Source organism: Heterodontus francisci, chromosome 34 (assembly GCF_036365525.1).
Source record: "Heterodontus francisci isolate sHetFra1 chromosome 34, sHetFra1.hap1, whole genome shotgun sequence".
NCBI classification, from domain to species: Eukaryota; Metazoa; Chordata; class Chondrichthyes; order Heterodontiformes; family Heterodontidae; genus Heterodontus; species Heterodontus francisci.
In genome coordinates this window covers 3,735,342-3,763,261 of record NC_090404.1, presented here as the reverse complement: position 1 = coordinate 3,763,261, position 27,920 = coordinate 3,735,342, and the positions used below count along the sequence as shown (strand labels likewise).

At 46.0% G+C, this 27,920-nt stretch overlaps 3 protein-coding genes and 1 long non-coding RNA gene across 7 annotated transcripts; 2 read left to right on the top strand and 2 right to left on the bottom strand.

Annotated features, from left to right (window-relative positions):
• Positions 1-28: 28 nt before the first annotated feature.
• Positions 29-26,538, bottom strand: LOC137348921 (zinc finger protein 501-like). Of its 4 annotated transcripts, none has more exons than XM_068014157.1 (4): positions 25,074-26,538; positions 24,032-24,257; positions 6,694-8,138; positions 29-3,423 (listed from the first exon to the last, which is right to left on the bottom strand). In XM_068014157.1, exons 3-4 carry the CDS (start codon positions 7,248-7,250, stop codon positions 3,417-3,419), a joined length of 564 nt encoding a protein of 187 aa, XP_067870258.1. In that variant the 5' UTR covers positions 7,251-8,138; positions 24,032-24,257; positions 25,074-26,538; the 3' UTR covers positions 29-3,416. The 4 variants fall into 4 exon arrangements, with proteins under 4 accessions (XP_067870258.1, XP_067870260.1, XP_067870261.1 ...); XM_068014159.1 differs by having other exon boundaries at positions 24,032-24,252; XM_068014160.1 differs by lacking the exon at positions 24,032-24,257.
• Positions 12,105-12,578, bottom strand: LOC137348458 (zinc finger protein 239-like). Its single transcript, XM_068013765.1, has one exon. The coding sequence runs from the start codon at positions 12,576-12,578 to the stop codon at positions 12,105-12,107; it is 474 nt and encodes a 157-aa protein (XP_067869866.1).
• LOC137348923 (uncharacterized) lies at positions 26,285-27,159 on the top strand. Its single transcript, XR_010969137.1, has 2 exons — positions 26,285-26,336; positions 26,987-27,159. It is a non-coding gene; the product is annotated as an uncharacterized lncRNA (long non-coding RNA).
• Positions 27,160-27,346: 187 nt separating this feature from the next.
• Positions 27,347-27,920, top strand: LOC137348457 (zinc finger protein 239-like). The gene is made up of 2 exons (XM_068013764.1): positions 27,347-27,357; positions 27,422-27,920. Exons 1-2 carry the CDS (start codon positions 27,347-27,349, stop codon positions 27,918-27,920), a joined length of 510 nt encoding a protein of 169 aa, XP_067869865.1.

Sequence of the window (27,920 nt, the reverse complement as noted above, 5' to 3'; positions counted from 1 at the left end):
GAATTATCAGAATATTAAACTCCAGCCCAGTTATAGCAGTTATTTACATCAGCAGAAATAAACCTCAACTGTCAGAATGAACATGGTTCAGTTCTGGATGTGATTCACAGCAACAATAACAGCAGAATCCAATCTCTGCAGTCACTTGTGAACTCGCTGGTGTTTCAGCAGGAGTGAATCCCTTCCCACACATGAAGCAAATGAATGACCTCTCCAGTGTGAGTGCAGTGGTGTTTCAGCAGATCTTTTTTTAAAGCCCTTCTCACAGTCAGAACATGTAAAAGGTCTCTGATCAGTGTGAACAAATTGATGTTCAGTGAGACGGGATGACAGAGTGAATCCCTTCTGTAAGAGATCTGGGTCTTATTAACTCTCACTCTGTGAATCTTTACCCAATTCATATTAAATTGTCCTTTTGAGACTATAACCATGCAGACAATAAGAGATAATCTGGTGTTGTAATATCAGGAAACATTTATTAAGCAACAAAAGTAATACTTATCAGAAGTTAGGTTATGACTTCACTGACACAATGCGAGTCTTGCCTCCTGATTCAGCCTTGGGTGCAACTTGACACATGGTCTCCTCTCTCTGGCACTTTGAGTATGCAGTCTCCAACTTCACACTCTGCGCACCGTGTTACTGGCACCTAGTCTTTTTAACCCTTTCTGGTGCACTGGCTATGCTCATGATTAGTGGCGTTCCCAGCCTCTGGTTCAGGCAGTGAGTGATCAGTCTCTGATTGGTTCTTTAGAGTGGCAGTCACTTGCAGCTTGATTGGTTCCCTCAGGTGTGTCACCTGCGGAACAGTACCCCTCATTACAGCATTGTTTAGTCCTTTCATTGAATTTAATGGTTTTCTATTAAGATAATACGGTGCCTTATAATATGCAGTACTCATCATTATACAATGGCACATTACACAGCCTCAAATTAATACAGAAATTACAAAAATACTTCATACATAAAATCTACACATAACATGTTTGAAAGCAGCATGTAAAGACAATCTGCGTAAAGATGAGGTAGCAAGATACAATTACGAATTACAGCAGGATACACTCAATGAATACAGGGTCATAAGTACCAAGAGCAAAAGGAAAAAGACTACATAACTACAAAACTAATTGCAGAACTTAATTCTTAAGCTTACAGAACCCAGGTAATACATTAGGGCTGTTATATAATTCGAAAGAAATTGATGGGTTTTTTAAAGGCATTACTGTGCAATTAACAAGTTAATGTCTTATTAAAAGAAGTAACTAATTTAAAACACAGAACTCAAGGCTGAAGGCTCTGACAGTTGTTTTATGTATCAGGTATAGCTGATACGATTTAATGGTTAGGGAGTTTGTATCCAGACACTGGACTATTCAACCATGACTGTCTTCACAGCAATAACTCTGTGATTGAAACACAAACTAGTTTTACACGTAGTCCTTGGCCATGTGGTATGTTTCACCTGTCAGACACGAATGCAGCTACATCTTCACAGATGAAGGTGCAGTCACATGGGAACAGTGTCCAACATTGATGACAATTAAGAGAATATATTAGGTTAATCAATTAATATAATTTAATTACTTGATAATTACAAATAACTGGACTACAAGCTAATAAACAATATTTTTACTACAAACTAAGTGGGACTGACCTCACTTGGCTTCACTCAGACAGATCCAATCAGAGCCAAAGAATCTCTAGCAATGGCTTCTCTTCTCACCCCATTACCTTTGGAGTCTCCCAAGGATCTATTGATGGCCCCTTCTATCCCTCATCTATCTGCTACCTCATGGTGCCATCATCCGAAGACATGACATCAGGTTCCACATGTACACTGATGACACCCATCTCTACCTCACCACCATCTCTCTTGACCCCTCCAGTGCTTCTGTGTTGTCAGCCTGCTTATCTATTCTAATGCTCTTCTCACTGACTTCCATCCTGCTTAAACTTGAGCTCATCCAAACTCTGCTGCCTTTTACCCCAACCATCACAAAGTCCCACTCATCCATCACTACTGTTCTCACTGACCTACAATGGCTCCAGGTCCACCAATGCCTCCAATTTAAAATTCTCATCTCGGGTTCAAGTCCCTTCAAGGCCTCGCCCCTCCCTATATCTTGAACTTCCTCCAACTCTGGCCTCTTATACATCCCTCACTCTCTCTGTCCCATTGGCTGTGCCTTCAGTTATCGGCCCGAAACTCTGGAATTCCCTCCATATACCTCTCTGCCAGTCCACATCACTCCTCTAAGACCCTCCTAAAAACCTACATCTTTGACTAAGCTTTTAGTCAGTCCTCCTAATATCCCCTTCTTTAGCTCCGTAACAGTTTTTGTCTGATTTCAGTTTAAGCTTCTGAGATGCAGCTTGGACGCTTTCCTACCTTAAAAGGTACAATGTAGGTGACAGTTGTTTTTAAAATCACATTACAACAGTCTGGGGAAGCTGGTATCAAAATAATATCTGGGTACATGGAGTTAGGTTGCAGATCAGTCATGATCGATCTCATTGAATGGCAGAACAGGATCGAGGGGCTAAATGGCTGACTCCTGTTCCCATTTCCCTAATAAACTTGGACTCAAACACAGACATTTATCTAGAATATTAAACTGCAGCCCAGTTATAGGAGTTATTGTCAGCAGAAACAAATCCCAACTATCAATGAACAGGTTTGGTCCTGGATGTGATTAACAGCAGCAATAACAGCAGAATCGAACCCTTCCAGTCAATCGTGACCTCGCTGGTGTCTCACCAGGTTTGATGAATGTGTGAATCCCTTCCCACAAACGGAGCAGGTGAATGGCCTCCCCAGTGTGGACTCACTGGTGCATTAACAGGGTAGACTGATTAAATCCCTTCCCACACCTGGGAGCAGGCCACTCCCCAGTGTGAACTTGCTGGTGTGTTAACAGGGTGGAGGATTGATTACATCCTTTTCCACAAATGGAGCAGGTGAACGGGCTCTCCTCAGTGTGAATACGCCGATGAGTTTCCAGCTGGCCTGCGCAAATGAATCCCTTCCCACAGTCCCCACATTTCCATGGTTTCTCTGTGGTGCAGGTGTCCTTGTGTCCCTCCAGGTTGGATGATCAGTTGAAGCCTCGTCCACACACTGAACACATGTACAGTTTCTCCCTGCTGTGAATACTGTGATGTTTTTTCAGGCTGTGTAACTGGTTAAAGCTCTTTCCACAGTCAGTGTACTGGAACACTCTCATTTGGGTGTGTGTGTCTCGGTGCTTTTCCAGTCACACTGATGTTTAAAATCTTTTCCCACGGACAGAACAGACAAACATTTCTCCCTCCACACGCGAAAGCCGATGATATTTAAGTCCTGTTGAATCGAGTGACTCTGTCAGATCTTGATGTGATGCTTGGTTTGAGTTTCCCATCTGTAAATCCTCCCCTTCTTATCCCCTTTAAAAGGAGTTTACAAAAATCATCACTGTCAGTACAGGACATAAATTCAGAACAGACAATTCTAGTTTCATGAGAAAAACTGTTGACATTTCAGATCTGTGACCTTTTATCAACAGAAACTGCTAGAAATACTCGCTGCTCTTATATTCAATGCCTTGTCTAATAAAGAAAAGTATCCCCTATCTTTGTAACCAGCTGTCCAGCTACCTTCAGGGATCTGTGGACATGCACTTCAAGGTTTCTCTGTTGCTCTACACTTCTCAGTATTCCACCAGTAATACGGTATTTTTTTTTTATTTCCAAAATATACTTTATTCATAAAAATCTGTAAAAATTACATTGCCAAACAGTTTCCAAACCACACCAAAAAATACAAACATTGCAAAAGAGATCAGTTTCTTTCAATACTGTCATGAGTTTCTTCCCAACCCTTCTGTTTCACAATTGTCATGTCAATTACAGTTTTACATTTACAGCAATTGAGAATATTAACGATACAGTTCGAGGGGTTTCCCATGGATCCAGCCCCTCAGTCCAGCTTGGTGGGGGAACCTTACACTGTGGTCTTTCCCCATTGAGCCTTTGCTGCGGCTGCCCCAAGCTTTAGTGCGTCCCTCAGCACGTAGTCCTGGACCTTGGAATGTGCCAGTCTGCAACATTCGGTGGTGGACAACTCTTTGCGCTGGAAGACCAGCAAGTTTCGGGCAGACCAAAGGGCGTCTTTCACCGAATTGATAGCCCTCCAGCAGCAGTTGATGTTTGTCTCGGTGTGCGTCCCTGGGAACAGCCCGTAGAGCACAGACTCCTGTGTTACAGAGCTGCTTGGGATGAACCTTGACAAAAACCACTGCATCTCTTTCCACACCTGCTTTGCAAAGGCACATTCCAGAAGGAGGTGGGCAACCGTCTCTTCCCCACCACAGCCACCGCGAGAGCATTGTGCGGAGGGGGTGAGACTTCGGGCGTGCAGGAAGGATCTGACGGGGAGGGCTCTTCTCACCACCAGCCAAGCTACATCTTGGTGCTTGTTTGAAAGTTCTGGTGATGAGGCATTCCGCCAAATGACTTTGGCGGTGTGCTCGGGGAACCATCCGACAGGATCCACCGTCTCCTTTTCCCGTAGGGCCTTGAGGACGTTCCGTGCAGACCACTGCCTGATGGATTGGTGGTCAAAGGTGTTTTTCCGCAGAAACTGCTCCATGAAGGATAGGTGTTACGGCACAGTCCAACTGCATGGAGCGTTCCGCGGCAATGTGACCAGGCCCATCCTTCGCAACACCGGGGACAGATAGAACCTCAGCACGTAGTGACACTTGGAGTTTGCGTACTGGAGGTCTACACACAGCTTGATGCAGCCGCACACGAAGGTAGTCATCAGGATGAGGGTGACGTTGGGTACATTTTTCCCGCCCTTATCCAGAGATTTGAACATTGTGTTCCTCCGGACCCGGTCCATTTTGGATCCCCAGATGAAGTGGAAAATGGCTCGGGTGACTGCCACGGCGCAGGAGTGGGGTATGGGCCAGACGTGCGCCACATACAGCAACAACGTGAGCGCCTCGCAACTGATGACCATGTTCTTACCCACAATGGAGAGAGATCTCTGCCCCCACATGCTCAGCTTGTGTTGTACCCTGGCGACTCGCTCCTCCCAGGTTTTGGTGCACGCTCCGGCCCTTCCGAACCATATCCCCAGCACCTTCAGGTAGTCTGACCTGACGGTGAAGGGGACAAAGGATCGGTCAGCCCAGTTCCCAAAGAACATGGCCTCGCTCTGCCGTGGTTAACTTTGGCTCCCGAGGCCAGTTCGAACTGGTCGCAGATGCTCATCAGTCTGCGCACAGACAGCGGATCCGAGCAGAAGACGGCAACGTCATCCATGTACAGGGAGGTTTTAACCTGAGTGCCTCCACTGCCTGGGATTGTCACCCCTCTTATGCTCGCATCCTTCCTAATAGACTCAACTAGGGTTCAATACAGCAAACAAACAAGACAGGGGAGAGAGGACAGCCCTGTCTGACTCCAGATTGGATCGAGAAACTTTCCGATTCCCACCCGTTGATTGAGACTGCGCTACTGATGTTTGTGTAGAGCAGTTTGATCCAATTGCAGATTCCCTCCCCAAACCCCATTTTGGAAAGCACGTCCATCATGTCGGTGTGCGATATCCTGTCAAAAGCCTTCTCCTGGTCCAGGCTGTTGAGGCAGGTGTCCACTCTCCTGTCCCGTACATAGGCGATCGTATCCCTGAGTAGTGCGAGACTATCGGAGATCTTCCTGCCGGGTACAGTACAGGTCTGATCAGGGTGGATCACCAACTCCAGAGCAGACTTGACTCGACTGGCTATGACTTTGGACAGAATCTTGTAGTCAACATTAAGCAGTGAGATGGGCTGCCAATTTCTGATTTCTGCCCTCTTCCCCCTTCCACTTGCAGATGAGGGTGATGATGCCTTTCCTCATGGATTCTGACATGCTGCCGGCCAGGAGCAGACTCTCGTATACTTCCAGCAGGTCCGGGCCGACCCAGTCCCACAGGGCCGAATACAACTCAACCGGTAAGCCATCGCTTCCGGGAGTTTTACTCGTCTCGAAGGACTCGACGGAGGCTCTTATACTCTAGGTTTTTTTTTTATTTCCAAAATTTACTTTATTCATAAAAATCTGTAAAAAATACATTACCAAACAGTTTCAAACAGCACCAAGTCAAAAATTAAAAACAGTGCAAAGGAGGTCCGTTTCCTTCAATACCATCATGAGTTGCCTCACAACCCTTCCATTTCTTATACTCTAGGTCTTGGCTAATAAAGTAATTCCTACACCTTCTTGACCACCTTATATACCTGACCTGCTTGCGTCAGATATCTGTGGACATGCACTTCAAGGTCCCTCTGTCCTTCAACATTTTCATCCTACCATATTATTGTATATTCCCTTGCCTTGTTTGTCCTCCCCAAAAGCATTACCTCACACATCTCCAGATTGAATTTCATTTGTTACTTTTCTGCTCACCTGACGAGCTCATTGATATCTTTCTGTTGTCTACAGCTTTTTTCTTTATCAACCACAGGACCAATTTTTGTGTTATCTGCAAACTTATCATAATCCCTACATTTAAGTCTATATCATTGATATATAACCACGAAAAGAAAGCAGCCTCGTGCTGAGCCTTGTGGAAACCTACTTGGAAACAGGCTTCCAGTCAAGATTCAGTTCTGGATGTGATTAACAGCAACAATAACAGCAGAATCCAAACCCTGCACTCACTTGTGAACTCGCTGGTGTCTCAGCACGTGGGATGACCGAGTAAATCCCTTCCCACACATGAAGCAGGCGAAAGGTCTCTCCCCGGTGTGAATTCGCTGGTGTCTCAGCAGGTGGGATGAATCAGTGAATCCCTTCTCACACACGGAGCAGCTGAACGGCCTCTCCCTGGTGTGAACTCGCTGGTGTCTCAGCAGGGTGGACGACTGATTAAAACCCTTCCCACAAACAGAGCAGGTGAACGGCCTCTCCCCGGTGTGAACTCGCTGGTGTCTCAGCAGGGTGGACGACTGATTAAAACCCTTCCCACAAACAGAGCAGGTGAACGGCCTCTCCCCGGTGTGAACTCGCTGGTGTCTCAGCAGGGTGGACGACTGATTAAAACCCTTCCCACAAACAGAGCAGGTGAATGGCCTCTCCCCGGTGTGAACTCGCTGGTGTTTAATGACACTCCATGGACGAGTGAATCCCTTCCCACACTGAGCAAGTGAATGGCCGCTCTCCAGAGTGAACTCTCTGGTGTTCAATGACACTCCATGAACGGGTAAATCCCTTCCCATACACAGAGCAGATGAACGGCTGCTCCCCAGTGTGACTGTGCTGGTGTCGGAGCAGGAGGGATGAATTAATGAATCCCTTCTCACACATTGAGCATGTGAATGGCCTCTGCCCAGTGTGAACTCGCTGGTGCATTAGCAAGGTGGATAATTTATTAAATCCCTTTCCACAAACGGAGCAGGTGAACGGCTTCTCCCCTGTGTGAACTCGCTGGTGTGTCAGCAGGTGGGATGTCCGGTCGAATCCCTTCCCACACACTGAGCAGATGAATGGCCACTCCCCAGTGTGGACTCGCTGGTGTGTCAGCAGGGTGGACGACTGATTAAATCCCTGCCCACAAATGGAGCAGGTGAATGGTCTCTTCCCAGTATGAATGTGCTTGTGTTTCAAAAGACTGCATGCTTCAATGAATCACTTCCCACACACGGAGCAGGTAAATGGCCTTTCCCCAGTGTGACTTCGGCGATGTGTATCCAGCAGTGATGGGTAACTGAAACCCTTCCCACAGTCCCCACATTTCCAAAGTTTCTCCATGGTGCTCGGGTTCGTATGTCTCTACAGGTTGGATGATCCGCTGAAGCCTCGTCCACACACAGAACACGTGTACCGTTTCTCCTTGCTGTGAATGTTGCGATGTTTTTTCAGGCTGTGTAACTTGTTAAAGCTCTTTCCACAGTCAGTGCACTGAAGCACTTTCACTCGGGTGTGTATGTCTCAGTGCTTTTGCAGTCAGCACTAATGTTTAAAATCTTTTCCCACAGACAGAAGAGACAAACATTTTTCCTTCCACATTCAAAGGTCAATGATATTCAGGTCCTGGTGAATTGAGTGACTGTCAGGACTTCATGTGACATTTGGTTTGAGTTTGCAAATCGTGCCCTTCTCATACACTGTAAAAGGAGTTTACAAAAATTATCACTGTCAGGGCAGAATAGAAATTCAGAACAGACAATTCTAATTTCTATGGAACATTTTTTCTTCTTTTGCTCCCCCAAAGCTGTATATCCTCGTCCCACACACTCCCTCCTCCCTGTGTTGAAATACAAACCCATTGCACCATTCTTTCCTCCACTGCCAGTTTTCTCCCTCCCTCAGCTCTGGCTGGGATCAGTTCTCCAGCCCCTATGTGCAGAGTGAGAATCACATCTCTCCTGGTCACTGAGAGCCCACTCTGTGTTGTCACCAAGATGGCAGCGCATGCGCTCTGGTCTTCATTTAGCCAAGATGGCGGCGCTTGGCCTGTTACAGGAAGAAGCCCAGAGCTGCAAACGCGCGACCTGGGGGTTCTTATTCGGGGCTTGCGGCCTACACCAGGTGTTTCTGAAACCTCCCCACCCACCCGCCGCGTCCATTTCTCCCCTGCGCCCCGCTGACTCTCACCCGCTGTAAAAGCGGTCCCAGCCTTCGCACAGCTCTGATCAAAGTGACATTGCTCATGCTCCAGAGACATACCAGTTTTGCGCCTGTGCACTGAGCTGTCAGTGTGAATTGGGTACATTCACTTCCGCCTGGAATGCTGGGTAACAGCCTCTCATTGATTGCCTCAGGTCATAAATGGATATAATTTGCTGTGATCTGATTGAAATAACTGTATCCATGGGTTTCCCGCTCAAACGGCAAATGAATCTGTTCCCACACTCCCCACATTTACATGATTAATTCAACTTGAGCTAAAAACAAAAAGTGCTGGAAATATTCAACATGTCTGGCAGCATCTGTGGAGAGAGAAGCAAAGTTAACCTTTAATTAGAACAGTATGAGAAGAGAGTGCTGATTGGTTGGCAAGTGAACTCTGATTGATATAGACGTTGCCATGGAGAATGCACCAGTTTCTGGTGACTGAGTTAACTGTCCAGCTTATTTGAAATTTAAACCAGGCAGCTTGACTTTGATTGGTCAAAGCATTGCCCTGAGGAATGAACCAGCTGTCACTTATTTTGTTTAGTTGAAACAGTCGCAATGTGTGGACACGTTCTTTTTGTCTGCAAATATATGTAGCTTCGAGTACACGCAAATGTGCCACACTGTTATCCCTACTGACAATCTTAAATTGGTTGTCAGATCATTCTTAGCTCACGGAGGATTTTTTTAAATTCATTCATGGGATGTGGGCATCGCTGGCTAGGCCAGCATGTATTGCCCATCCCTAATTGCCCTTGAGAAGGTGGTAGTGAGCTGCATTCTTGAACCGCTGCAGTCCATGGGAGGTAGGTACACCTACAGTGCTGTTAGGAAGGGAGTTCCAGGATTTTGATCCAGTGTAGGTGAAGGAACAGTGATATAGTTCCAAGTCAGGTGTGTGACTAGGAGGGGAACTTGCAGCTGGTGCTGTTCCCATGCATTTCTTGCTCTTGTCCTTCTAGTTAGTAGAGGTCACGGGTTTGGAAGGTGCTGTCGAAGGAGCCTTGGAGCATTGCTGCAGTGCATCTTGTAGATGGTACACACTGCTGCCACTGTGTGTCGGTGGTGGAGAGAGTGAATGGCACCCCATCACAAACAATCAAGCGGGCTGCTTTGTCCTGGATGGTGTTGGGCTTCCTGAGTGTTGTTTAGCTGCACCCATCTAGGCAAGTGGAGACTATTCCATGACTTGTGCCATGTCGATAGTGGACAGGCTTTGGGGAGTCAGGAGTTGAGTTACTCACCGCCAGATTCCTAGCCTCTGACCTGCTCTTGTTTCTACAGTATTTATATGGCTACTCCTGTTCCGTTTCTGGTCAATGGTAACCCTCAGGATGTTGATGGCGGGGGATTCAGTGATCGTAATGTCATTGAGTGTCAAGGGGCGATGGTTAGATTTTCTCTTGTTGGAGATGGTCATTGCCTGGCACTTGTGTGGCGCATATGTTACTTGCCACTTATCAGCCCAAGCTTGGATATTGTCCAGGTCTTTCTGCATTCCTACACAGACTGCTTCAGTGTCTGAGGAGTCACAAATGGTGCTGAACATTGTGCAATCATCAGTGAACATCCCCACTTCTGACCTTATGACTGAAGGAAGGTCATTGATGAAGCAGCTGAAGATGGATGGGCCGAGGACACTACCCTGAGGAACTCCTGCAGTGATATCCTGGAGCTAAGATGATTGACCTCCAACAACCACAACCATCTTCCTTTGCGCTAGGTATGACTCCAACCAGCGAAGAGTTTTCCCCCTGATTTCTATTGACTTCAGTTTTGCTCAGGCTCCTTGATGCCATATTCAGTCAAATGCTGCCTTGATGTCGAGGGTAGTCACTCTCACCTCACTGCTTGAGTTCAGATCTTTTGTCCATGTATGAACCAAGGCTGTAATGAGGTCAGGAGTTGAGTGGCCCTGGCAGAACCCAAACTGAGCATCGCTGAGCAGGTTATTGCTAAGCAAGTGCCGCTAGAGAGCACATTTGTCCAATTGCAGAATCACATCTAAAGTTGGACACTGTGTTTGAGGTTTGCAAGCATGGGTTGGTTGGGTATGCCTGTACCTTGACCACTGCGAACAGCAGAAGGGATATGTTGTTTGATACGATCTGCCAGTCTTTGGGAGGTATGGCCTATATACCTAGCATCACATTAGTATTGAAATTCATATATCACATTACTCATTTGTGTGATAGGCAGAACGTCTTTTTGGCTTGACAGCAGCATCCTGTTTGTGGCAAACAGCACACATGTTGCTACTGCATAATAACAACGTGAAACAGCTATCTTCACCTGTTGCTCAAATTTTTGGGATAGGTTACTCTTCCAGGGTAATTTGAGGTGGACTGTGCATTTTTCAGGACCGAAAATGGGTGATATACAGCGAAAAATGATGTGATCACCGTAGCCATTATCACGCAGGATGCCTTTGATTCGACCTATTTCAGCATCACGCTTTCATGGTGAGCAAATGGCTCTGGCCCTATTTACAAGGATGCTGATAAGGCCAATCTTGTGGCGTGTGGAACTGTAAGAATTCCAACGCATGTATTGACCAGTAAAGGTCGGTTTGCAGTTGACCGTGGTAGAGAACCCCTTAGCAGATTTCTCAACTAGTACATCATGGAAAGGGAGCTCATTTGACTGCTCCATTTCAATGGAGGATATTGATAGTCAATTTTAGGCTGGAAACTGAAACCTGCTGGATCACTTTCAGTCAGGAACCGATCACAGTTTTGCACCAATCTCTGATTTGTTAGCACGTTTCCAGCATTTACCGTTGTTCTTCTTGACTCTAAACATAGTTGTAAAGGAGCCTTCTGTTCTGTGCTCAGGAGCTCTGAACCATGGAAGACAGCGGCTGGGACACATTTCTTACAGGCCTCAGGATTAACGGGGATTTTGCTGTCAGTGAAGAGAGATGAGAAAGACCAAAATGCTGTTTGTCCCTCTCAGTGTGTCCCTGAAGGACTGTGTCCAGGCTGAAGTTCTGTTCCTGCCGTACGATCCTCCCCCAGATTGTCCTTTCTGAGCTCCAGCCACATGATGCTAAACACTCAGGTGGGAAAGACAAAAATCTACAACAATGTGTTCAGAACAAAGCTGATTTATTTCAGTTTCCTAGAATATTAAACTCCGGCTCAGTTATTGGAATTAGTAGCATCAGCAGAAACAAACCCTGACTGTCTGACAGGATGGTACTTGCATATGCACCTGAAGTACCGTAACCCACAAGGCTACAGGCCAACAGCTGGAAAGTGGGATTAAGCTGGATGGCCACCTGTTGGCCAGCCTGGACACAATGGGCCGAATGGCCTCCTTCTGTGCTATAAATTTCAATGGTTCTATGATTTCTATGTCAGAATGACCATGGTTCAGTCCTGGATGTGATCAACAACAGCAATAACAGTAGAATCCAATCCCTGCCGTATCTTGTGAACTCGCAGGTGGGATGACTAAGTGAATCCCTTCCCACACACGGAGCAGGTGAATGGCCTCTCCCTACTGTGACTCTGCTCATGTACAGTGAGGTCAGCTAATCGCCTGAACCCCGTCCCACAGTGAGAGCACCTTAACGGTCTCTCATCAGTGTGAACACGTTGATGGGTCATCCGTTCCCAGGAGCTTTTATAGCACTTCCCACAGTCTGGGCATTTAAAAGGTCTCTCATTGGAGTGAACTCGCTGGTGCTTCAGCAGGACAGAGAAATCAGTGAATCCCTTGCCACAGACAGAGCAGGTGAACGGTCTGTCCCCAGTGTGAAAGCACTGGTGAATTTCCAGTTCAGAAGGGTAATTGAATCCCTTCCCACAGTCCCCAGTGTGGCTGCGCTTGTATCTCGACAGGCCAGATGAATGGCTGAAGCCTCGTCCACACACAGAATATGGGTACGGTTTCTCCCCACTGTGAATAGTGCTTTTCCCTTCCATATTCAAAGGCTGATGATATTCACATCCCAATGAAGTGAATGACTGTCAGATGTTGAAGTGATATTTGTTTTGAGCTCCCTGTAAAATGAATTTAAAACAAGGAAAAGGGAGCAGAAGAGAGAGGGAAAAAAAACACAAAAGTAGGTTGTGAAACTGAGCTGAATGAATCTGGTAATTTTTGGGGCCGACACCAGAAAGTGACCATGAAAACTGCCAGAATGTCGTAAAAATCCAGCTGGCTCACAGCCCTTCAAACCATTACTGACAGAATCACCATCTATTCTGAAAGCTCCTTTGGTTGTAATTCCCTCACAGAATATCTACCTCTCTGGCAAAAACACGGCTTCTCCACAGCAGAAAGGAAACCGCTCACCCACCACTCCCAACTCCCAATGATCTGGGATATTGCTGGGAAGTGTCCAGGACAAATTGCTATTTGTAAGGTGAAGGTACATCAGCAGCAGGAGTTAGTGAAGAGGGTGATGGTAATAACCAGGCAGATTTCCTCACCAGGAAAGCTGCTATGGATAGGATTCAATGGGATCCACCCAAAGCACAATCAATGGCACCAGTACGACAGATTCCAGTTATACCTAATGTGACTATGGTCAAAGAGGCCATACATCACAGGAAAGACTTTCCCTTGTCTCTCTCATCAAGTAAGGACCCACTCGTCCCACATGATGAGGCTTTGTATCACAAGGATGTGTTTAACGTGACTTGGGTCACACTTTATGCCTCAGAAAAAAATTAATTTGGTTTATGCATCAAATTGAGGAGCATTTTTCCATTTCCCGAATCCTCGATCTGTTATATAATTATTATTGGTGGTCGATGATGCACCAGGATGTCCATCCTGAACCTGTGTCTCATCTGTGCCCAAATGATTCCAGCCCTCAAAAACAACTTGTATTTATATAGCATCTTTAAGGTCATAAAACATTCCAAGGCTCTTTACAGGAATGTTATAAAGCAAAATTTAACACCGAGCTACATTAGGTGATCTGCGGTCAGATAACCAAAAGCCTGGTCAAAGAGGGAGGTTTACTCAAGCGTCTTAAAGGAGGAAAGTGAAAGGTTGGAGGGCTTTAGATTCTTGGGACATTGGGACCGGCTCTGGGGGAGATGGGACCTGTACAGGTCGGACAGGTTGCACCTGAACAGAGCCTGGACTGAGTTCCTTGCGGGACATTTTGCTCATGCTGTTGGGGAGGGTATAAACTACTTTGGCAGGGGCATGGGGACCTGAGGGTAGGCTCAGTTGGGACAAAATGAGAAATGAAAATGGAAGGCAAAAAAATTAATGGATGAATCTGGAAGGCAGAAGAAACAAAGGTTAGAAAAACAGAGTTTGGCAGTTCTCAAGGGTATCTACTTCAATGCAAGGAGTATAGCAAATAAAGCAGATGCGCTGAGGGCACAGATGGACACGTGGCAGTATGATTTCATAGCTGTTACAGAAACATGGCTTAAGGAGGGACAGGAATGGCAGCTCAATGTTCCTGGTTACAGGGTTTTCAGATAGGGAGGGGGATAATAAAGGAGGGGCAGTGGCAATTTTGCTCATGGAAACTATTACAGCTGTGAGGAGGGATGATATGTTGGAACGTTCATCAAATGAAACCAGATGGATTGAGCTAAGGAATAAAAAAGGGGAATCACACTGCTGGGAGTGTACTATAGACCCCCAAACATTCGGAGGGAGAGAGAGGAGCATAAATGCAGGCAAATCTCTGAGAAATGCAAAAACAATAGGGCAGTAATAGTCGGGGATTTTAACTAGCCCAATATTAACTGGGATAGTTTTAGTGTGAAAGTAATTGAGGGAGCAGAATTCTTGAGGTGCATTCAGAAGAACTTTTTTGCTCAGTATGTAGCAAGTCCAACAAGAAAGGGCGCTGTTTTAGACTTAGTTTGAGGAAATGAAGCTGGGCAGGTGGAAGGAGTGGCAGTGGGAGAGCATTTTGGTGGTAGTGATCATAATTCAGTCAGTTTTAATGTAATTATGGAAAGGACAAGAACAGGAGTTAGAGTTCTCAATTGGGGCAAGGCCAATTTTGCTAAGCTGAGGAGTGATTTTGTGAAAGTGGACTGGAAACAGCTACTTGAAGGTAAATCAGTGTCAGAACAGTGGGAGACATTCAAAGGGTTCAATGTAAACATGTTCCCACAAAGAAAAAGGGTGAGACGGCCAAATGTCGAGCCCCATGGATGTCAAGGAGCCTACAGGGTAACATAAAACAGAAAAGGAAAGCTAATGTCGGACACCGAGATCTCAATATTACAGAAAGCCAGGAGGAATATAGAAAGTGGAGGGGTGAAATCTAATAGGAAATTAGGAAAGCTAATAGAGGGCATGAAAGAATATTGTCAGGCAAAATCAAGGTGAACCCAAAGATGTTTTATCAATATATTCACATTAAGAGGATAACTAAGGAAAGAGTAGGGCCCATAGAAGACAAAAAAGGTAACCTTTGTGTAGGGACGGAAGATGTTGGCATGGTTCTTAATAAATACTTTGTATCTGTCTTCACAAAAGAGGGGGACGATATTGTAGTTAAGGAAAAGGGGTGTGAAGTATTGGATGTAATCAACATAGGGAGAGAGTACGTATTAATGGGATTAGTATCCTTGAAAGTGGATAAATCACCAGGGCCGGATGAACTGTACCCAAGGCTGTTAAAAGAAGCCAGAGAGGAAATAGCAGAAGGTCTGTCTATCATTGACCAGTCCTCACTGGATGCAGGTGTGGTGCCAGAAGATTGGAGGACTGCTAACACAAGAACACAAGAAATAGGAGCAGAAGTAGACCAAATGGCCCATCGAGCCTGCTCCGCCATTCAATACGATCATGGCTGATCTTGGACTTCAATTCCAATTTCCTGCCCGCTCCCCATATCCCTTGATTCCCTGTAGGACCAAAAGTCTATCTATCCCAGCCTTAAATGTATTCAATGATGGAGCACCCACAATCCTCTGAGGGAGAGAATTCCAAAGATTCACAATCCTTTCGAGTGAAGTAATGTCTCCTCATCTCAGTCCTGAATGATTGGCCCCTCATACTGAGTCTGTGTCCCCGTGTTCTAGATTCCCTGACCAGTGGGAACAATATCTCAGCTTCTACCTCGTCAAGCCTTTTCAGAATTTTGTATGTCTTGATTGAAACATATAAGATCCTGAGGGGTCTTGACAGGGTGGATGGGGAAAGGATGTTTCCCCTTGTGTGGGAATCTGGAACCAGTGGTCACTGTTTTAAAATAAGTGGTCACCCATTTAAGACAGAGATGAGGAGAATTTCTTTCTCTCAGAGGGTCGTGAGTCTCTGGAGTACTCTTCCTCAAAAGGCGGTGGAAGCAGAGTCTTTGAATATTTTTAAGGCAGAGGTAGATAGATTCTTGATCAGCAAGGGGGTGGAAGATTATCGGGCTAGGTGGAAATGTGGAGTAATCAGTTCAGCCATGAACTTATTGAATGGCGGAGCAGGCTCGAAGGGCTGAGTGGCCTACTGCTGCTCCTAATTCATATGTTCATTTTTCTCAATTAGATCGCCTCTCAATCTTCTAAGGATTGATGAGTCTCCTGGCCCTGATGGAATGCATCCCAGGGTACTAAAAGAGATTGCGGGAGAAATAGCAGGTGCACTGGCGGTAATTTTCCAAAATTCGCTTGGCTCTGGGGTAGTCCCAGCAGATTGGAAAACAGCAGATCGGGCGGCACAGTGGTGCAGTGGTTAGCACTGCAGCCTCACAGCTCCAGTGACCCGGGTTCAATTCTGGGTACTGCCTGTGTGGAGTTCTCCCTGTGTCTGTGTGGGTTTCCTCCGGGTGCTCCAGTTTCCTCCCACAAGCCAAAAGACTTGCAGGTTGGTAGGTAAATTGGCCATTATAAATTGTCCCTAGTATAGGTAGGTGGTAGGGACAGGTGGGGATGTGGTAGGAATATGAGATTAGTGTAGGATTAGTATAAATGGGTGGTTGATGGTCGGCACAGACTCGGTGGGCCGAAGGGCCTGTTTCAGTGCTGTATCTCTAAACATAAACATAAACAGATGTGACGCTACTGTTTAAAAAGGGAGGTAGACAAAAGATGGGGAATTATAGACCGGTTAGCTTAACCTCTGTAGTGGGGAAGATGCTTGAGTCTATTATCAAGGAAGAAATAGCAGGGCATCTCGATAGAAATTGTCCCGTTGGGCAGACGCAGCATGGGTTCATGAAGGGCAGGTCATGCTTGACAAATCTTTTGGAATTCTATGAAGACATTACGAGCAAGGTGGACACTGGGGACCCAGTGGATGTGGTGTACCTAGATTTCCAAAAGGCCTTCGACAAGGTGCCGCACAAGAGACTGCTGCATAAGATAAGGATGCATGGCGTTAGGGGTAAAGTATTAGCATGGAAAGAGGATTGGTTGACTAACAGGAAGCAGAGAGTGGGGATAAATGAGTGCTATTCTGGTTGGCAATCAGTCACTAGTGGTGTGCCTCAGGGATCGGTGTTGGGACCGCAATTATTTACAATTTATATAGATGATTTGGAGTTGGGGACCACGTGTAGGGTGTCAAAGTTTGCAGATGACACTAAGATGAGTGGCAGAGCAAAGTGTGCAGATGACTGTGAAACTTTGCAGAGGAACATAGATACATTGAGTGAGTGGGCAAAGGTCTGGCAGATGGAATACAATGTTAATAAATGTGAAGTCATTCATTTCGGTAGGAGTAACGGTAAAAAGGATTATTACTTGAATGGTAAAAAGTTGCAGCATGCTGCTATGCAGAGGGACCTGGGTGTCCTTGTGCGTGAATCGCAGAAGGTTGGTCTGCAGGTGCAGCAAGTAATTGGGAAGGCAAATGGAATTTTGTCCTTCATTGCTCGAGGGATTGAGTTTAAAAGCAGAGAGGTTATGTTGCAGCTGTGTAAGGTACTGGTGAGGCTGCACTGTGTGCAGTTTTGGTCTCCTTACTTGAGAAAGGATGTACTGGCACTGGAGGGGGCGCAGAGGAGGTTCACTAGGTTGATTCCGGAGTTGAGAGGGTTGGTTTATGAGGAGAGACTGAGTAGATTGGGATTATATTCATTGGAATTCAGAAGAATGAGGGGGGATCTTATAGAAACATATAAAATCATGAAGGGAATAGATAAGATACAAGTAGAGAGGATGTTTCCACTGGCAGGTGAAGCTAGGACAAGAGGGCATAGCCTCAAGATTAGAGGGAGCAGATTTAGGACTGAATTGAGAAGGAACTTCTTCACCCAGAGGGTTGTTAATCTATGGAATTCCTTGCCCAGTGAAGTAGTTGACGCTACTTCAGTAAACGTTTTTAAAGCTAAGGTAGACATCTTTTTGAACAATAAAGGAATTAAGGGATACGGTGAGAGCGCGGGTAAGTGGATCTGAGTGCACGAAAAGATCAGCCATGATCTTATTGAATGGCGGAGCAGGCTCGAGGGGCCGGACGGCCTACTCCTGCTCCTAGTTCTTATGTTCTAAACTCCAGAGAATATTATCCCAATTTACTCTGCATCTCTTCATAGGACAACAGCACTCAGCTTAGGGACCAATTTAGTAAATCCTTGCTGCACTGCCTCCAGTGCAAGCATATCCTTTCTTAAATTTGGAGACCAAAACTGCACAGAGTATTCCAGGTGAGGTCTCACCAAAGCCCTGTGCCATTTTACTAAGACTTCTTTATTCCTGTACTCCAATCCCCTTGCAATAAAGACGAACATGCCATTTGCCTTCCAAATAGCCTGCTGCACCTGTGTGTTTACTTTGTGCGGTCTTTATACAGGTACCCCCAAGTCTCTCTGAACATCAACATTTTGCAGTTTCACACCTTTTAAAAAATATTCTGCTTTTCTATTTTTACGATCAAAGTGAACAACTTCACACTTCCACACTCCATTTGCCATCTTGTTGCCCAGTCACTTAACCTGTCTATATCTCTTTGCAGCCTCTTTACATCCTCCCCGCAGCTTACCTTTTCACCGAGCTTTGTATCATTAGCAAACTTAGATAACATTGTACCTATGTATAAAAAGGGAGCAAGGGATAGACCAAATAATTACAGGCCACTCAGTCTAACCTCAGTAGTGGGCAAATTATTGGAATCAATTCTGAGAGACGGGATAACTTAGAAGGGCACGGATTAATCAAGGATAGTCAGCATGTATTTGTTAAGGGAAGAAGTTGTCCAACTAACTTGATCGAATTTTTTGAAGAAGTAACAAGGAAGATGGATGGGCGTGGTGCAGTTGATACGGTCCACATGGATTTTAGCAAGGCTTTTGACAAGGTCCCATATGGCAGACTGGTTTAAAAAAAAAGCCCATGGGTCCCAGGGAAATTTAACAAGGTGGATACAAAATTGGCTCACTGGCAAGAAACAAAGGGTAATTGTTGATGGGTGTTTTTGTGACTGTAGTGCTGTTTCCAGTGGCATTCCGCAGGACTCAATACTGGGTCCTCTGCTTTTTGTGGTATATATTAACGATTTGGATGGAAATATAGGGGGGGGGGGATCAAGAAGTTTGTAGATGACACAAAAATTGGCCGTATGGTTGATAGTGAGGAGGAAAGCTGGAGGCTGCAGGATGATAACAATGGACTGGTCAGATGGGCAGAAAAGTGGCAAATGGAATTCAATGCACAGAAGTGTGAGGCATTGCATTTGGGAGGTTAAACAATGCAAAGGAATACACAATTAATGGGAGAATACTGAGAGGTGTAGAGGAAGTGAGAGACCTTGGAGTAAATCTCCAGAGATCCCTGAAGGTAGGACAGGTTGATAAGGTGGTTAAGAAGGCATATGAAATCCTTTCCTTTATTAGCTAAGGTATACAATATAAGAGTAGGGAGGTTATGCTAGAACTGTATAAATCACTGGTTAGGCCACACGTTGAGTACTGTGTGCAGTTCGGGTCACCTCATTACAGAAAGGATGTAATTGCACTAGAGAGGGTACAGAAGAGATTTACAAGGATGTCATAGAGTCATACAGCACAGAAACAGGCCCTTCGGCCCATTGTGTCTGTGCTGGCCATCAAGCACCGAACTATTCTAGTCCCATTTTCCAGCACTTGGCCCGGAGCCTTGTATGCTATGGCGTTTTAAGTGTTCATCTAAATACTTCTTAAATGTTGTGAGGGTTCCTGCCTCTACCACCACTTCAGACAGTGTATTCCAGATTCCAACCACCCTCTGGGTGAAAAAATGTTTCCTCAAATCCCCTCTAAACCTCCTGCCCCTTACCTTAAATCTATGCCCCCTGGTTATCGACCCCTCCGCTAAGGGAAAAAGTCTCTTCCTATCTCACCAATCAATGCCCCTCATCGTTCCCCACAGTGAAAACAGATGAAAAGAAATCATTTAAAACCTCACCTATGTCCTCCAGCTCCACACACAGATTGCCACTTTGATCCCTAATGGGCCCTACTCTTTCCCTGGTTATCATGTCCCCCCCCTAATCCTCCTCTGTTCTAAGGAAAACAACCCTAGCCTTTTCAGTCTCTCTTCATAGCTGAAATGCTCCAGCCCAGACAACATCCTGGTGAATCTCCTCTGCACCCTCTCCAGTGCAATCACATCCTTCCTATAGTGTGGTGCCCAGAACTGTACACAGTACTCCAGCTGAGGCCTAACTAGCATTTTATACAGCTCCATCGTAACCTCCCTGCTCTTATATTCTGTGCCTCGTCTAATAAAGGCAAGTATCCCATTTGCCTTCCTAACCACCTTATCTACCTGTGCTGCTGCCTTCAGTGATCTATGAACAAGTACACCAAGGTCCCTCTGACACTCTGTACTTCCTGGGGTCCTACCATCCATTGTATATTCCCTTGCCTTGTTAGTCCTCCCAAAATACATCACCTCACACTTCTCAGGATTAAATTCCATTTGCCACTGCTCCGCCCATTTTACCAGCCCATCTTGTAATTTAAGGCTTTCTTCCTCACTATTTACGACACCACCAATTTTCGTGTCATCTGCGAACTTACTTATCATACCTCCTATATTCATGTCTAAATCATTAATGTACACTACAAAAAGCAAGGGTCCCAGCACCGATCCTTGTGGTACACCACCGGCCACAGGCTTCCACTCGCAAAAACAACCCTCAACCATTCCACTGTTTCCTGCCACCAAGCCAATTTTGGATCCAATTTGCCAAATTGCCCTGGATCCCATGGGCTCTTACCTTCGTAACCAATCTCCCATGCGGGACCTTATCAAAAGCCTTACTCAAGTCCATGTAGACTACATCAACTGCTTTACCCTCATCTACACATCTAGTCACCTCCTCGAAAAATTCAATCAAGTTAGTCAGACACGATGTCCCCCTGACAAAGCCGTGCTGACTATCCCTGATTATTCCCTGCCTCTCCAAGTGGAGATTAAACCTGTCCCTCAGACTTTTTTCCAATGGTTTCCCAACCACTGATGTTGCAACCACCGGCCTGTAATTACCTGGTTTATCCCTGCTACCCTTCTTGAATAATGGTACCACATTCGCTGTTCTCCAGTCCTCTGGCACCTCTTCCGTGGCCAGAGAGGATCTGAAAATTTGTGTCAGTGCCCCTGCTATCACTTCCCTTGCCTCACACAACAGCCTGGGATACATCTCATCTGGGCCTGAGAATTTATCCACTTTTAAGCCCGCAAAAGCATCTAATACTTCTTCCCTTTCAATGCTAATATGTTCAAGTATATCGCAATCCCCCTCCCTGATCTCTACACTTACATCGTCGTTCTCCACAGTGAAAACAGATGAAAAGTAATCATTTAGAACCTCACCTACGTCCTCCGGCTCCACACACAGATTGCCATTTTGGTCCCAATGGGCCCTACTCTTTCCCTGGTTATCCTCTTGCTCTTAATATACTGATAAAACGACTTAGGATTTTCCTTTATATTGACAGCCAATGTTTTTTCATGTCCCCTCTTCGCTCTCCTAATTACTTTTCTAAGTACCCCCCCTACACTTTCTATACTCCTTTAATGCCTCCGCTGTTTTCAGCACTCTGAATCTGCCATAAGCCTCCTTTTGTTTCCTGATCCAATCCCCTATATCCCTTGACATCCAGGGTTCCCTGTACTTGTTGGTCCTACCCTTCACCTTAATGGGTGCATGTTGGCTCTGAACTCTCACTATTTCCTCTTTGAATGCCTCCCACTGATCTGATGTAGACTTTCCTACAAGTTTCTGCCTCCAGTCCACTTTGGCCAGATCCTGTTTTATCAAATTGAAATCGGTCTTCCCCCAATTCAGTACTTTATTTTCCGTCCATCTTTGTCCTTTTCCATAACTACCTTAAATCTTACAGAGTTATGGTCACTATCCCCGAAATGCTCCCCGACTGATACTTCGACCACTTGTCCAGCTTCATTTCCCAGGATTAGGTCCAGTACTGCCCCTTCTCTTGTTGGACTTTCTAAGTACTGGCTCAAAAAAGCTCTCCTGTATGCATTTTAAGAATTCCTTCCCCTTTAAGCCTTTTGCAGTAAGACTTTCCCAGTTGATATTAGGTAAGTTGAGATCCCCTACTATTCTTACCCTATTGTTTTTACACCTCTCTGAGATTTGCCTACATATCTGTTCCTCTATCTCTCCCTGACCATTTGGAGGCCTGTAGTACACGCCCAGCCAAGTGATTGCCCCCCTTTTGTTCTTAAGTTCTACCCATTAGGCCTCATTTGAGGAACGCTCTAAGACTCATCCAAAAGACTTGCAGGTGATAGGTAAATTGGCCGTTGTAAATTGCCCCTAGTATAGGTAGGTGATAGGGAATATGGGATTACTGTAGGGCTAGTATAAATGGGTAGTTGTTGGTCGGCACAGACTCGGTGGGCCGAAGGGCCTGTTTCAGTGCTGTATCTCTAAATAAAAAAATAAAATAAAATAAAAATAAATATCATCCCTCCTTACTGCAGTAATTGACTCCTTGATCAACAGTGCAATACCGCCTCCTCTTTTATCCCCTCCCCTATCACGCCTGAAGATTCGATACCCTGAAATATTGAGTTGCCAGTCCTGCCCCTCCCTCAGCCATGCTCTGTGATAGCAATAATATCATAATCCCATGTGCTGATCAATACCCTCAATTCATCTGCCTTATTAGTAAGACTCCTTGCATTAAAGTCTATGCAATCCAGCCTTGCATTTTTCACTTGTGCCTTTACAGGTCTATATTTGCTCTGCCTTCCAGACTGACTCAGTTTCCCTTCTATATTTGGTTGTGCCTCACCCCCTACTGTACCTCCACTCTGTATCCCATCTCCCTGCCAAATTAGTTTAAACGCCCCCCAACAGCACTAGCAAACCTCCCAGCAAGGATGTTGGTCCCGTTCTGGTTCAGGTGCAAACCGTCCAACTTGTACAGTTCCCACCTTTTCCAGAAACAGACAGAGTGATCTCGGAACCTAAAGCCCTCCCTCCTGCACCATCTCCTCAGCCACTCATTCATCTGCTCTATCCTCCTGTTCCTATATTCACTAGCACGTGGCACAGGGAGTAATCCTGAGATTACAACCTTTGAGGTCCTGCATTTTAATCTGCTCCCTAGCTCCCTAAATTCTTGTTGCAGGACCTCATCCCTCTTTCTAGCTATGTTGTTGGTACCAATGTGTATCACGAGCTCTGACTGCTCACCCTCCCCCTTCAGAGTGTCCTGCAGCCGCTCCGAGACATCCTTGACCCTAGCACCAGGGAGGAAACATATCATCCTGGAGCCTCTTTTGCAGCCACAGAAACGCCTATCTGCACCCCTTACGATAGAATCCCCTATCACTATAGCTCTTCCACCCCTTTTCCTCCGCTGCTGTGCAGCAGAGCCCTCTGTGGTGCCACGGACTTGGCTGTTGCTGCTTTCCCCTGGGAGGTCATCCCCCCCAACAGTATCCAAAGCGATATATCTGTTTGAGAGGGAGATGGCCACAGGGGTCTCCTGCACTACTTGCCTGCGCCTACTACTCCGTCTGGTGGTCACCCATCCCTTTTCTGCCTGTGCTGCCATTACCTGCGGTGTGACCACATCATTAAACATGCTATCCATGACGTCCTTAGCATCTCGGATTCTCCACAGTGAATCCACCTGCAGCTCCAGCTCCATAATGCAGGTAGCCAGTAGCTGCAAGTGGGCACACTTCCTGCACACATGCTCGTCAGGGACACTGGAAGCATGCCTGATTTCCCACATAGCGCAGGAGGAGCATATTACGGGGCTGAGTTCTCCTGTCATGACTTACCCTTAGATTAATTACCCTTAATTAAAAATGCTAATTACACTCGGGGCCTTGTTCTATCCACTACAATCTAAAATCCTTAATAAGTTGCACTGAGTTTAAAAATAAAACACTTTAGTAGTACTCACCTTATCACCAGAGGTTTTTTTAATAAAAAAAAACTTTCCCCTTACTTTTTAAGCTATTTAAATACATTAACAGCTGCTACTCACCCAACCAATCACCTTCCAGATTTCCCGTGAGATCACTGTAAGTCTCAGTGCGCGCCGAGAGAGAGAGCAGGTCCGCCAGCCGCCGCCGCTCCTATCTTCAGGTAAGTGAGGGCCTTGAGCCCCGCGCTCTTTTTTACAGCTCCCATTCCGGATCAGCTTCCGCCCAGGTCCGCCAGCTGCCGCCGCTCCTGTCTTCAGGCAAGTCATCCTGAAAGATGTGCCTGGACTGGAGAAATGCAGCTATGAGGAAAGATTGGATAGGCTGGGGTTGTTCTCCTTGGAACAGAGAAGGCTGAGGGGAGATTTGATTGAAACGTACAAAATTGTGAGAGGCCTGGTTAGAATGTTTACCTTAGCAGAGAGGTCAGTGAGTAGGGGGCATAGATTTAAAGTGGTTAGTAGAAAGATTAGACAGGAGATCAGGAAAACATTTTTCATCCAAAGGGTGGTGGGGGTCTTGAACTCACTGCCTGAAAGGGTAGTTGAGGCAGAAACCCTCAACCTATTTAAAAGGTGTCTGGATATGCACCTCAAGTGCTGTAACCTGCAGGGCTACAGACCAAATGCTGGTAGGTGGAATTGGCTGGGTGGCTCATTTTTTGGCTGGCAAGGACACAATGGGCCAGGTGGCCTCTTTCTGTGCTGCAAACTTGTATGATTCTATGATTCTTAAACACCTGGTCCACTTGACGCTGAAGTTTCCCTGTATGATGCTGATGATACAAAGCTCGGTGGAAAGGTAAGCTGCGGGGAGGAAGTAGAGAGGTTGCAAAGAGATATAGACAGGTTAAGTGAGTGGGCAACAAGATGGCAAATGGAGTATAATGCAGGGAAATGTGAAGTTGTTCACTTTGGTCGTAAAAATAGAAAAGCCAAATATTTTTTAAAAGATGTGAATTTGCTAAGTGTTGATTTTCAGAGAGACTTGGGGGGTACTCGTACAAGACTAGGAATACTGACAAATGTTAAAGTGTTTTGTTGATAAAAGGAACATTGATTCCACTGTGAAAGGATAAATAATTTGCCAGGGGTTCACACTCACCAGAATTGACAGCCTCAGGTTGCAGCCCTCAAAGGCTGCGATTGCTTCCAGAAGCTGCTGCTCCCTTGGCTGTCCAGCCTAAAGGCCTGCTACCCGACCCAAACCCGATAGGACCCGACAACATGTGTTGGGTCGGGTCGGGTCACTCTTCTGGATCCGGCTTTCAGGCTTGGATCGGGCCGGGTCCAGGTCGGACACGCACAGCATTGATTGGACTTGAAAGGTTGTTCAAACAGATGAAGATTGGAGCCACGAAGTCAGTGATTGTTTGGTCACAAGTTAAACAGAAACTCGTGGAGCTGTGCCCAGACAGGTTGTACCACACTGTACCAGTATCTGTATTGTTTAAAATAAACACAGCAATTGCCCGAAGGCTCAGAAAATATCGTTGTACATAGACTCCTGCTTTACAGGTTGAAATACTTGCAACTTTATCCAGTGAGTAGCTGAGATGCAGAGACCAAGAAGGTGCTGAGTGATTATCAAATATACAGTATTTATATAAAAAATATAAAATGATCACTGTCAGGACTCGAGTCTTCACACATACAGTAGAGCCCTGACAGTGATCATTTTATATGTGCGGAGTTTGCAAATTCTCCCTGTGACTGCGTGGGTTTCCGCCGGGTGCTCCGCTTTCCTCCCACAGCCAAAGACTTGCAGGTGATAGATAAATTGGCCATTGTAAATTGCCTCTTGTGTAGGTAGGTGGTGGGGAATATGGGATTACTGTGGGGTTGGTATAAATGGGTGGTTGTTGGTCGGCACAGACTCAGTGGGCTGAAGGGCCTGTTTTAGTGCTGTATCTCTAAATAAAAAAATAAAATACTGGTACAGTGTTGCACAACAGCTCCATGAGTTTCTGTTTAACTCCAGCCTCTGAGCTTCTTCCTGTTGCTTCCCAGGACAATCAATCAGCTCTCGGTAACATGACCCTGTCAGAGAGAGTTCAGGGGCTCAGAGGAAGAAAACAAATGAGGCCATGAATCTGAGTTGGGAAATACAATGAGAGAAACAGGATTCAATTTATAAATTAACCTATTCCCATCAAATTAAATCAATTATTGCAATTAATATATTCCTGTGGCGCGCTGGGGAGGAGCTTGTGAGTCGCATCTGCAGCCAGTGGGCGGGGGCTTCAGGTCCCAGTTTCCAAATGCACTTTGAACAGAGCCCACTGCGCAGGCGCTGGACTGTACCTGGAGCATGCGCAGTGTCACTATGATCAGGGCCATGGGAATGCTGGAGACAGTTTTTCAACGGGTGAGAGTCGGCGGGGCGCCGGGGAGGAATTGTGCCGGTGGGTGGGTGGGCGGGGAGGCTTCAGAAATCCCTGGTGTAGGCCGCAACCCCCCAATAATAACTTCTAGGTCCTGCGTTTGCAGTTTCGGGGCTCTTTCTCGGTAACAGGTCCAGTCTAACGACCGCCATCTTGGCTGAGTGAAGAACAGCGCATGCGCGAACATCTTGGTGACGACACAGTGGGCGGGTCTTCAGGCTCCCAGTGACTCGGAGAGAAAATCATTGATAACCAGTTCCGAGGGTCACTGACCCGAGGAGTTGACTCTGCTTCACTTTTCACAGATGCTACCAGACCTGCTGAATGGTTCCAGCATTTCTTGTTTTTATTTCAGATTTCCAGCATCCGCAGTATTTTGCTTTCATTGATTTGATTCTCATTCTGCACACAGGGGCTGGAGAACTGAACCCAGCCAGAGTAGAGGGAGGGAGAAAACTGGCAGTGGAGGAAAGAAATGGGTTTAGATTTCAGCACAGGGAAGAGGGAGAGTGTGTGGGATGGGGATTTATAGCTTTGGGGGAACAAGAGAGAAAAAACGTTCCATAGAAACTAGAATTGTCTTTTCTGAATTTCTATCCCATACGGTGATAGCTTTTGTAAATTCTTTTTACAGCATGTTAGAAGGCAAAGATTTAAAGACAGAAAACTCAAACCAAACATCAAGATCTCACAGTCAATCGATTCATCAGGACCAGAATATCATCAGCCTTTGAATGTGGAATCAGCCTCTGTCTGTGGGAGAAGATTTCAAACATCATTGTGACTGGAAAAGCACTGAGACACACACACCCGAGTGAGAGTGTTCCAGTGCACTGACTGTGGAAAGAGCTTTAACCAATTACACAGTCTGAAAAAATATCGCATCATTCACAGCGGGGAGATACCGTACACGTGTTGTGTGTGTACAAGGCTTCAACTGATCGTCCAATCTGGAGAGACGCAAGGATACCTGCACCACGGAGAAACCGTGGAAATGTGGGGACTGTGGGAAGGGATTCAATTACCCGTCCAAACTGGAAACTCATCGGCGCACTCACACTGGGGAGAGACCGTTCACCTGCTCTGTGTGTGGGAAGGGATTCACTCAGTCATCTGTCCTACTGACACATCAGCGAGTTCACACTGGGGAGAGACCATTTATTTGCTCCGTATGTGGGAAGGGATTTAGTTGCTCATCCCATCTCCTGACACACGAGCGAGCCCACTCTGGGGCAAGACCATTCACTTGCTCTGTGTGTGGAAAAGGATTTACTTCTTCCTCCCGTCTTCTGACACATGAGCGAGTTCACACTGGGGAGAGGCCGTTCACCTGCTCCACGTGCGGAAAAGGATTCACTTCTTCATCCCTTCTACTGACACACCAGCGAGTTCACACTGGGGAGAGGCCATTCAGCTGCTCTGTGTGTGGGAAGGGATTCACTGTATCATCCAGGCTACTGACACACCAGGGCATTCACAATGGAGAGACACCATTCACCTGTTCAATCTGTGGAAAGGGATTCACACATTCATCACATCTGCTGAGACATCAGCGTGTGCACATTTAG

Bases quoted from the DNA above. Each gene is read 5' to 3' on its own strand.
- LOC137348921 (XM_068014157.1), bottom strand. From the start codon at position 7,250: ATGGGAAGGGATTTACCCGTTCATGGAGTGTCATTGAACACCAGAGAG.
- LOC137348458 (XM_068013765.1), bottom strand. From the start codon at position 12,578: ATGGAAGGGAAAAGCACTATTCACAGTGGGGAGAAACCGTACCCATAT.